Source organism: Octodon degus, unplaced genomic scaffold (genome assembly GCF_000260255.1).
Source record: "Octodon degus isolate 3935 unplaced genomic scaffold, OctDeg1.0 scaffold00122, whole genome shotgun sequence".
Taxonomy (NCBI): Eukaryota; Metazoa; Chordata; class Mammalia; order Rodentia; family Octodontidae; genus Octodon; species Octodon degus.
In genome coordinates, this window is record NW_004524698.1 from 4,911,494 (window position 1) to 4,923,940 (window position 12,447).

The window sequence follows — 12,447 nt, forward strand, 5'->3', positions numbered from 1 at the left end:
AAAATAATAAAAAACTATTAAAAAAATAAAAAGAAAACAATTTCAGAGGTGAATTTATATAACAGGGAAATGTATAAAGAGTTAAGTATGGGAGGAAAGTGGATACAAATTTTAATTCAGGGAAAACTATCTTGAGAGGGGCTGGGGAGATGGCTCAGTAGAATAAATGCTTCCCTGCCAAGTGCAAGGGTCTGAGTTCAATCCCTGGTTCCACCAAAAAAGAATATAATAATAATAATGATAATATCTTGAGAAATAATAATAAAGCTAAGTTATGAAAGACAAATACCCAGCAGGGAGTAGCCAGGGACAGAAATTTTTAAAGTAGAACAATTACAGATGCCTTTAGGTAGGAATGATGTAGATATATTTAATAAACAGGAAAGATGCTGGAAAGGGGGAGAGGCACAGCTAAAAATAGTAAAGTATATAGTAAATAGTAAAGTAAGAACTACAGCATATACAACCTTATCAGTAAGGCATCTTATGAACTGTGAATTGTATTATGGTAGTGGGACACCACTAGAAGATCTTGAACAGAGAAATAACATGTTCTGATACATGGTTTTTCTGTTGCGGTACCGGGGATTGAACTCAGAACCTAGTACTTGCCATGCAAGTGCTTATTCTACTGAGCTATCTCCCCAGCCCTGATTTATGTTTTATAAGAGGTTTCTGCCTGATACCTACAGCCTGACTGGTGGTTAGTGGCAGGAATGGAAGGAGGAAAATGAGTCAAGAGTTAGACCACACTATAAAGATTGATCAGAAGTAAATTTGATAGTTTATATTGTTGACCCAACCATCAGGATTTATTAGGAAATAGGCTATGGGATAAGGGAAAGGGAGGAATAATGAATAACTTCTGTGTTTTTGAATGTTCAGGTAGAAAATGGTATAGCTTATTGAAATCAGGAAAGGAACATGTTTATGGATAAATGTTTAATGACTGCATATTTAAGATATCTGTTAGTCATAAAATATAAAAGTCAAGTGGACATTTGAAATACTGGATCTTGTGTTGCTTGCTTTTCTGTTATTGCTAGGACAAAATACACAACACTCAAAGGCAAAGAAGAAAAAAATTATTTAGGGAACAGTTTGTGGAGGTTTCATTCCATCATCAGCTGGCTGCAAAGCAGGGTGACCTAGCACAGGGGCTATACTTCAAAATGGCAGAGGCAGCAAGAGCAAAAAAGGTGTGGGGGAGAGCAAGCCTGTGTTCCTCCTTTGTGTTATATGCAGGCTACCTACCTGCAGGTATGTGTAGCACTCACACCATCTCCAAGCCCTCCTCTTTCACCGGCTCAGGATGTCTACAAAGTGAGGGCTCTGAGTTACTTATTCAAACTTCTAAACTTTTCAAATTCACACAGTGAACTACATCCTAGAGGTAAGGGCACGTCCTCTACACACTAGGATATAGAACTGCTGAGTTACTTCCTTAAGCTTCTAGACTTTTCAGCTTGACACAATGTATCAATCATAACAGATCTGAAGATAAAAATAGGTTTCATCAGTATATTTTATTTTTCAGTGTACTTTAGGAGATTTTTGTTTTGTTTTTTAGCATACTGTTGTCTTTTTATTCTTAGAAAAAGTTGAAGAGAATGAGTATGCTAGATAGAAGAGAGAATTGAAGATTATTTAAAGTATTTACCAAATTTATTTAATAAGAATTGCTATATTAGAAGAAAGGACTCATCAAAATCATTTCATAGGATCTACAGAATTTGATAAAGTTTGATTTAAAGGAATTAATGATGTGTCTGAAGTTGGTACTGCAAACTACATTTGGAAATATGAGTGTTAATTTGCATTTTTGGTCCCAATTTTTAACCATCTGTATATACACGTTCTATGTCATATCATGGGTGAAAACATTTCTGCCCCTGGACTCAAGAGTTTGATAATGTGACTAGCAAGGGTCTTAGCAGATACGATTCAAGCAAAAGCTTTAAAAACTCAAGACATCTCATAATTTTCACTCTTCTACATCTGCTATTATCATGAGAAGGACCTTCTGTGCTAGCCTATGGGAGTGTAAGATACACATAAGACAGAGATAAGACACCCCAGTGAGCCCAATTCAAGCCAATCTAATTTTATAGCCAGCCAACCCCCATAATTTTTAATTGAATATAAACATCTTTAAACTTCAATTTTAACTTGTTAGAAGACATAGTATACCTGTGTACTTTCTATTAGAGAACAATAAAAATTGTTTTAATGCAGGATCAAACATTCCTAAGTTGAATGCACAATTTTAATCCTAGCATTCAGGAGGCTGAGGCAGGAGGATTGCCACAAGTGTAGGGCCTTCCTGGGCTCCATAGTAGTTCAAGGCCAATCTGAACTACTTAGCCAAGACTATAAAAAAAAAACCCAAAATCAGATTTCAATGCTAATTAGATGTGCTACTTTTGTTATTTAAAACCTAGAACCTGTTTTATTATATAGTCAGTGGGAATAATAATAGTAACTGTTTAGGGATTTAGCAATTCATCTGCATCATTCCTGTATTCATTTTTCCTTAACTGGATGGAAAATTGCTTGTTTCACCTGGAACAATTAGATTCTTTTTCAGAAAATTCTAGAGATGGAATTAAATGAAAATACCTTTCCTTTTTAAGCATACTTAAAGGTTTCTTCCTAAAAGCAGCTTTTAAAATCCGTATATTGGGGCTAGTGAGGTAGCTCAGCAGACTGAAGCACCTGCTTAGGCAAGCACAGGGACCACAGTTTGATCCCTGGCACCACATGCCACACCAGCCCCAATCCCACAGCAAGCTGAGCTGGTCAGAGTCCAGGCATAGTGGTACATGCCTGTAATCCCAGCACTGGGGAGGCTGAAAACAGGAGGATCACTATGAGTCTGAGCTGTGTAGTAAGACCCTGCAACAACCAAATACATTAAAAAAAATCATAATCCTCCCCCCACTGCAACATTTAAGCAAACCCAGCTGAGATCAGCAGAATCAACTAGCCAATCCCCACAATTCCTAACTATGTGAATCACCTAATCAACCCCAGCTGCTATCAAGCATGTCAGTAATAAACACCTGTGTATTGCATGTCACTTAAGTTCTATGTTTCTGCCAATAGATAACTAATACAAGGCTAGGGAGTGAGAAAAGGTTAGTCTGAGTTTTAGACATAGGCTGGGGAGGAAGTGTTAGCTCGATGTTTTGAATGATTATTTTGAGATGGCAAGCATTAGCCAAATACAGAACTCAAAAATCACATATAGTCTACAGATAATCAGAAAATACATAGCTGAAAGTGTGAATATGTTTGAGATTACCCAGGGAGTCTATGTACAGAGTGAGAAGAGGAAATTATGTTACTGAACTGTGAGGAAGAACCATATTTGAAGGAATCATTTTGATCAAGAAGAAATACTCAGAAATAGCTAAGGAGAATGACAGAATAGTTGTATAAAAACTAGGTTTTTAAAGGGGAAGTACCCAGTTAGTAATGCCAAGTGAGGCAAAATAGGTATCATTGTATTCATTTTACACATGAAGAAAGTGAGGTTTGGGTGGGTAATTTTGCTATACATGATTATACATTATAAGCTAGAAAACATCACTAAGGGTCCTAGAACCCAGATCTTTTGGTTCTTAAGACTTTTTCATTTTTATATATTTCTTCTTTAAATTTTTATTTTTGTAATGTTTTTTCTTTAATGTGTACTTCCATTACCTACATTTTTAAGATGATTATTAAATATCTTGTTACAAATAAAATGTTAAAGCAAAATGTTATTTTAATATTTAAAACTAGGTGAATATTAAAAAGAAATACATAGCTCTGAGACCCTTCTGAGATTATAAAATAATTATTACATTACTCCATGTTTCCTTCTATTGTATGTATTAATTTTTCTATGTTTGATACATATATATTTTATGTTATTTTCCTACATGCGTTATGAACCCAAACAATAACATTCCTTTCCTCATGAATTCTATGAATTAATAACGATAATGTTAAAATATGTTACAGAATGAACTTCATGAACTTGAAAAACAAATAGTAGCAGTCTCTGCAGAAACTAAAGAAACAGAAAGACAAATTTATCAGCAAGATACTGCCATCGAGAATTCCAAACTTCAGTGTGGAAGCCTGGAAATTCAAATCAAGACCTTACATACAGAAAATATAAAGCTTAAATTTGATATAGCAGCAGCACAAGAAGATTTTGGAGAACAGATGAAAAGATATAATGCATATTATGCAAAAATAAAGGCATATAAAGATAGTTTGGGGGAAATAGAAAGAAAATGGTCATTTATGACTGAACTTTATGAAAAACGAGATCTTATTAAAAAACTAAAGACAATGAAAGAGGAACTTAGGCAAGACCTCCAAGATCCAGAAGGAAACAAAATAACAAAAACTCAGGTTTGAATTATTAACAATTTTTTGTACGTACAAATATTAAACAGTACATTCATCATTAGGCTAACAGACTACCCATAACTATTCTACTACTTTCACAGTTTTCAAAAACTGGGATAAGTACACAAGGTATGCAACAGCTATCCCAAATGTGTAAAGTAATTAAGGGAGATTTTACAAGTCCCCTGTGGATTTATAAAAATATGTGGTCAGGCAAATCACAGCGAACAATTAATTTATTGGGAGAACGTGTAATTCACCAGTGTTGAGGCTCTAGCTTCCATGCTAATTGATCCAGACCAATTCTAATCAATGTAGTCTACTTAATGCTGTTATACAAACAATCTGGATTAATAATTATACCTTAACCATCTTGATTTTATAGTATTTTTGGTGACCATAGAAGATACAAATTAAAATGTCATTTCTTACTAGAGATCTAAAAAATGTCTTCTGCCCTATTACCAGTCAATTACATCCTAACTAACATTTTCCTTTATGTCGTATTTGTTTTTAGATTTAGTACTTTCAAATCTGGTATTTGTTCAAATAATAGTGATTCATTTTGTATACTTATAGAAGTAATATTTTAATACTACTTATCAAAATTAAGTTTTGATGTGGTTAGCTTGCTTTAATTATGGAAGCACTAACAGTCTTGGATTTATATGGACCATTCTTTTTTTGACTGATATATTTTAAATTTTAGGAAGATATTTCAGAGCTAAGGAATAAGATTGCAACCATAAAAGAATCTATCATTGAAACAACTTGCTTTCTTGAAGAAGAAAAAAAGATACATGAAAACTTAAGAAAAGAAATAGAGGTAAGTCTTTACTATCTAGACTTCAAATATTTAGTAGACCATTTTTAGCTTTGTGCTATAATTTATAGCACAGGCTGTGTAGTCAAAGAGGGTGATCAGACTTGGACAACAGAGACTCCTTAACATAGAGTAAAAGATGCCAATCACTGCTAACTTAAACCTCAAGTTAAAAAGAAAAAAAACTGGTACTGCAAAGTTGGAAGTGAGTCTAAATTCTTAATGTTGTGGTGCTATATATAGACTTGAGTCATTGCTGTGTAGATGATTGGCAAATAAACATGGAAAAGAACATGCTATTGGCAAATAAAGCTAATTTCACCATTAAGACATTAATTTTGATAAAAAGATGCATATTTTAACTTAGAACTAATGAGCACAATTTTTTAAAAAGTGGCTGAGGAATTAAAATGTACAGGTACTCACTGTACTTATGTAAAAATAACCATGACTTTACCTTGTAGTTTACTAGGAATTTAAGTCAATTAGGATTTATCTTTTATTTCTATGCTTATAAATATCAAGATCTATTTTTAAATAATTAGAAAACTAATACATAGGTTGTATATAAAGAGAAAAAATGATAAAATAGAGATATAAAGAAAAATAACCCAGGTATAAATGATATAACAAAATAGCTTAAACCATAGAAAAATTTAAAAATGTTAAAGTAGATTTGATTTTCATTTCATTATATGCATTCATCAGAGTATTAAAGAAAAAGGAGAAAAACATAGCCATTTGTGTTAGAGAAAAATTTAAAATTTTTAAAAATATCAACTCTATTATTGAAGATTTTTACTTTTGAATTTGTCCTTTGTATATGTTGAAGTACACCATACCAATAGAGAAGACTCAGCCCTAGAGATTATATTTATAATACATATAAATAATAGAAAAATGTCTAACCAGTAAAATATTGGGTAAATGATATGGAAAGACTTCTCTTTTGAAACATAATTATCCAAAAAGCAATGAAAAATCTGATCATCCTATTAACAATGAGATTGACAGTTAGTGCCACAGTAAGGTCTCATAGTTAGCCATGATGTAGTGCAACTGATTTTTAAATCATGATTGATACGAGCATAAATTACATCTTGGAAATAATTTTGAATGTATCTAGTAATTTTCTTACACTACCAAATGCATTGTAAATGTTAGGCTTGACTAATTTTGATTAATATTGTTAGATAAGCAGTGACACAGCCAGCCTAAATTTGGGGGTTCTGGGCAGTAGCTCCAAAGGAGAGTCCAAGTCTATTTTATTGAGCTGGGTCTTTTATGGATAGAGTAGGGAGGAGGGGTTAGTGGAATGGGGTTAATGGGGATTACTTTTAAGGGAAGTAGTGTGAGATTAGGAGAGTGAAAATGGCTACGTTTTTAGTTTTGTTACTTCCAGGACATTTAAAAGTGATCCTCAATGTTCTAGTCAAAAAGGAGGAAAAAGTAGGCAGGTTAATATTTTTCATCAGCAATTATAAACAAAAAGACAAATACAGTCACATTACTATGTTGGAAGCATCATTTTTTTTATCAACAGTTATACTAAATGCTTGATATGAGTTGATCATTGATGTAACTTCCTTCCCAAAATAGTCTTTAAAAAGAGAGTGAATTCAAATGCAAGAAGATTATTATTATTTTTCTTTTGTTTCTTATTTTCTATCTCTTCTGAATGTACTAGTCATTGCCCTGGTACATGTAATTCAAGGGGCATCTTTTGGCTGAACTGTAACATTCATGTTCTAATCTTCAATGCTTTCAAACATTTTGTGCCTTGCATATTTTAGTTTTTATGTTAACATTGCTTTTACATTTTTAAATCGAAAAAAATGGAAATGGTTCTTGAATTTCAATATTTTTCTGTCAAATAAGTGTTTTATTTACAAGACCTACCTACATGAAAAAAACATTTCCAAATATCCAAAAATATCTTTTTTCCCATGTCTGTTCTATCTTTATATATTTTGGAATGAGGGAACTAAAGATATAAAAGAGACTAAAGTTAAGCTATGAGATATTGACAAAAAAATAAGGGAAGCAAAAATAGAAAGCATAGAAACACAAAGCTTTAAATACAGAGTTCTAAGCAACCATCGGTGATTTTTAATTCAGAAAATTTAGAAGTGTTGTTAGATTAAAGAGGAAAGTGAAGCAGTCCAACCTGGAGCAGTTTTTAGTAAATGATAATGCTGCAAGCTGTATTTTGTGATAATACACATTGTGTAAAACTGATGACTTAGTCTTGCCTAAATTTTGTATAATCGTAGCTGAAAGTTTCAAAGGATAGAGGAAAAATTATTGCACTTTCAGAGTTTTATTAGAGATCATGAGCAAAGCATGTTTACAATATATAGTATAGCTTCACAACTGACATGCAGTTATACAATTGATGGATGCATTCATACATGCTGTCAGCAATTAAAAATGATAACAGAGCCAGAAGCCTATGAGCAAAAAAATAGAGTAACAAGGAAAAGGTGAGCTAAAGGAAAGATATGAATTATTCAGGAAAAAAGAAATTATTCAGGTAGGTAGATTACATGCTAATAATTATTCTGTTTTGTAGAATAGACAAGAATCTGTGTTCAGTATTATTAAGTCTTTTTATTTGATTTTCTGATATTTTTGAAGTAATTTATATAGCTTATCTTATACAAATATCATGACATTCCTTACAGAATTTTAAAAAATTTAATGTTTATAAAGTTATATGGCTAAAGATAAAAGACAACACAGGATATGAATCCAGATCTGTTGAACTATGTTTCTCTCAAACTTATTTAAAAAATGGTTTCATTTCTAGGACTAAGTAGTCCTTGGTAAAAATTAAAATATTAGGAGGGAAGGGATAATTCCTTTGAAACTATTCCATATCACATTTGTCTATCCCATCACTTTTTTTTTTTAAATGTATTTGGTATAGGGTCTTACTGCTGAGCTTGGACTTGTAGTGATCCCGTTTTCAGCCTGCCTAGTGCTGGGATTACAGGTATGCACCACCATGCCTAGTCTTGTGGCCAGCTTGGCGCACCTGGGAGCAGGGCAGTTGCAGCACACGTTGCCAGGAATTAAACCCTGATTCCTGTATTTCCTAAGTATTCACTTAGTCTGCTGAGCTATATCACTGACCCTATCTCATCACTTTTATAAATATAGTATACACTCTATGGGTGAACAAAGATTATGTAAATTACCATCCATATAATTTTGCAACAGATTTACTTAAGTCTCCCTTATAGATTTCTCATATTAACATATATTGGCCCACAGTTTTTTAATTGCTGCAAAATATCTCACAGTATGATTATACCCTAATTTGTATAACCATGTTACAACTGGTAACAACTGGTTTCAATTGTTTTGTTTTTGTTGTTAGTAATATTGGAATAAGCACAGTAGTACATACCTTTTACACCAAGATTTGAGAATACAATGGTACTTTGGTTCATGAATACTTTTGTTTACAGACAAGTTGATTCACAAACAGAAGTATTTAGCAAAAGTTTGGTTTTGTTTGTAAACTCTGCATAAGGAAACATATTCCCACACAAACACAAACATAGCCATCTTTTCTTTTTTATGTTTTTGTTTTTGTGGGGTTTTTTATTGTAGCTGTTGCCTGCTCAGCCTACCCTGGGGGAGGGGCTGGCATGGCTTGTGGTACCGGAGATCAAGTTGACCTAATCTTACCTCAGCTGGCACTTTATACCACTGAGCTATCTCACCAGTGCCCTGTCCATCTTTTCTAAAATTGTGAAACAAATTAAGTTCATGAACCAGGGTGCTACTGTATATTCTGTTAATAATTGTGACACAACTAATAACAATATATTACATTTAAAATAATTTTACATTTTATGACTACATCCATGAAGGAAATTGGGAAAATGTTCCATTTGGGTTTGGTAAGAGCCTCATGTTTGCATATTAATCCCCTTCATTCTCTATAACTGAAACTGCATGTGCACAAGAATAAAATTCTAAGAGCAGCTGGAAAACAAAACTTAGTAGACTGATGAACTCAACTTAGAAATTTCAGTATATTCTCACTACCGAATGTGCCTATTTCACTCTACTGTAAAATCTTAAGAGTAAAAACCATTGCCTAACTAAGAACTAAGACAAAAACTGGAATAAGGTAAGATATTTATCCACACACACAAAATGAAAGGATAGAAAACAGTGTTTTATGATTGGGGAGATAGCTTGGTAGTCTAAGCGCCTGCCTGGCAAGGGTAGGGTTGTGAGTTCAGTCCCCAGTACTGCATGCCATGCTGGCCCTGGACTCACTGTGCCAGCCCTGAAACTGGGTGTGTTGGTACATGCCTGTAATTCTAGCACTCAGAGGCTGAGACAGGAGGATCACTAGGAGTCCAAGCTGCATAGCGAGACCTTGTACCAAATGAATAAATAAATAAAATTTTAAAAGAAAAAAGAATTTCATGCACTAGAAACCCCAAAACAAGATGTAGTAGCAATTTTACTCTCAGATACTATGTTGCATTTCATCTTTTAAAATAATTTCAAAAGCAAACATGTTATAATTTTCAAGTAAAAGTTAATGAACTTTGTTTCAGTAGCTTTTTGCTATAAGAAATGTAGAAGTTTCTTAAGCTGAAAGAAAATGTACTGGAAATGGAAAACATTGGGTAAATAAATAAGTATTTTTCTTGAATTATTTAAAAATCAGTTGATATTTAAATATAAAAATTATGTTGGGTTTTATAACATATGTATAATAAGGTATGTCTCAACCTTAGCCCTTATAAAATCCTTATATTTTGCACAAAGTGATATTATGATAATAATTGAAGATAAAATATAACATGTTAAAGGAATACATTAAAATTCTTATGGCAACTTATTTATTTATTTTTACTTCTCATAATAATTTCACATATCTGTAGGACACTGTATGGTGTTGCAGTTCCATATGCACTGTCAATCAGTAGATTGAATCAAGATGATTATCATGTTCATCATCTTAAACATGTAGCATCTCTTACCATTTATTTATTTGAGCATTCAAAATCACCTTTTCTTGCTATTTTGAAATATACAATGTTTTAGTGTTAAGTATAGTCACTGTGCTGTGCAAAAGGAGACAAAAACTGTATATCCTAGTTATATATACTTATTTAAGATTTCAGCTTCTTTCCTGCTTTCCCCAGAACCAGTCACTACTATTCTACTCAGAACTGGCTCTCTACGTGCTGAAGAACAAAATTAGACCCATGTCTTTCACTGTGCACTAAATCAAAGCCAAATGGATTAAAAATCTAAATATTGCAACAGAAATACTAAATCTGTTGGAAGAGAGATTAGGCAGAACTCTTGACATTGGTGTAGGCAAAGGTTTCATGACCACAACCCCCAATCACACAGGAAATAATACAATCAAAACTGTAATTTCATCATATTAAAAAACTTTTACACAACAAAAGAAATCAACAGTGAAAAGACAATACACAGAGTGATTAAAAAAAAAATTAGCCAGTTGTCCTTAAGACAAAGGGGTTATATCTGGAGCATAAAAATCTGAAGACAGTCAGAACCCTCAAATTTATTTTTTTATTAATTTTATTGAGAAATAGCAATGAGACAGTTTAAAAACAGGTCAGTAGCACAGTTACAATAATTACTACATTGAGGGGCCGGGGAGATGGCTCAGTAGGATAAGTGCTTGACTGGCAAACGCAAGGATCTGAGTTCAATCTCCAGTTCTGCAATAATAATAATAATAATTATTATTATTAATACATTGCATATTGTTGTTTTCAAATAGTTATTCATAGTACAACATGCAGACATGATATCCTGTCCAAATACTATTAGTACAAATCTTTCTTCTCATTGAATTAAGAAAGGAGCTGTAAATCTATCCTATTTTGTATATACAGATACAAAATGGTACTTCATTTATATCCCCCTTTTTTGTTTAGTTTTGTTAGAGATAGGTATTCCATTGCCAAGTTAAGTATTGCAGGTACGTGAATTCAGCAAATTAAGCCAATATAATCCAGTAGTCCATAGCAATAGTGGGCTATCCATAAGACTGGCAATGTCAGAAGTTGTTGACTTGAGCCTTTTACAGCTCAGCATATTAATATGGCTTTACTTTTTATACCTTGTTTTTATACTTTTCTGCTGGATGGTTAAGACCAAGATAAAGCAAGACCTATATAGCAAGAAATGTAACTTCTGTATTGAAAAAGGTCAGTCAAATCCCCTCGGGATTTACCCTGACACCCTGCACCGCAGTTTGTAGATCCTTTGTCAGTGTCAGCCAAGTGTATAAGTCATGGCCATTTCTTGACCAGTATGCTCTCTGTGAAAGCCTGAGAGAATGTTTTCTCTCTAGGTGATGCTCCTTAGGCATATTATACATTGTTGATAACTTTCCTCCATAGCCCCGTAATCTCCTTGATCAGAAAATTTGGAACACCACTGAGTTACAGGACATTACAGTACAGGTTCTCATATGTCTTGAGTGCTAACTGACCTTGAATGGCTAGGGCCAAAATGTTGACTATCCTTACAGCCCTTTTTACTAATTTGTAGACCACTCAAATTTAAAGAATCACTCCAAAAATGGACATCTGAGATGAATACACACTTCTTAGATGAAGAAATATAAATGACAAATATATGGAAAAATGTTCAGCATCAATGGTTATTAGAGAGATGTAAATTAAAACAATGAGATTCCATTTCACACCAGGAAGAATGGCTGTCATCAAGATAGCAGCCAATAACAAATGCTGGTGAGAATGTGGGTAAAAAGGACGCCTTGTCCATTTTTGGTGGGAGTATAGACTGGTGTAACTACTGTAGAAATCAGTGTGGAGATTTTTTTTAAAAAAAAACTAGGAAGAGGAGCCGGAGACATAGCTCAGCCCCATAAGCACCTGCATGGCAAGTGTAAGGTACCAAGTTCAATCCCCAGTACTGAATACAAAACAAAACAACCTCAAATAAAATAGAAAATCATACTAAAAAAAAGCTAGGATGAAAGGTCCCCTTTGACCCAGCTATTCACCTTCTGGGTCTCTTCCCAGAACAATTTATAATGCCATACCACAGCAATATCTCTGCACCTATGTTTATAGCAACATACTTTGTAATAGCAAAATCATAGATACAACCCAAAAGCTTATCAATGAAGGAATGCTTTTTTAAAAAAAAAATATATATATAGGGCTGGGGAGATGGCT

At 33.3% G+C, this 12,447-nt stretch overlaps 1 protein-coding gene across 3 annotated transcripts in view; it reads left to right on the forward strand.

The window, feature by feature from the left end:
- Positions 1-12,447, forward strand: part of Ccdc122 (coiled-coil domain containing 122) — a 66,745-nt gene that overhangs the window by 19,119 nt on the left and 35,179 nt on the right. For all 3 annotated transcript variants that reach the window (XM_023700221.1, XM_023700223.1, XM_004640328.2), the window contains 2 exons: positions 4,009-4,407; positions 5,114-5,230. In XM_023700221.1, the coding sequence (XP_023555989.1) occupies positions 4,009-4,407; positions 5,114-5,230 (516 nt within the window). The remainder of the gene's footprint in view (positions 1-4,008; positions 4,408-5,113; positions 5,231-12,447) is intronic.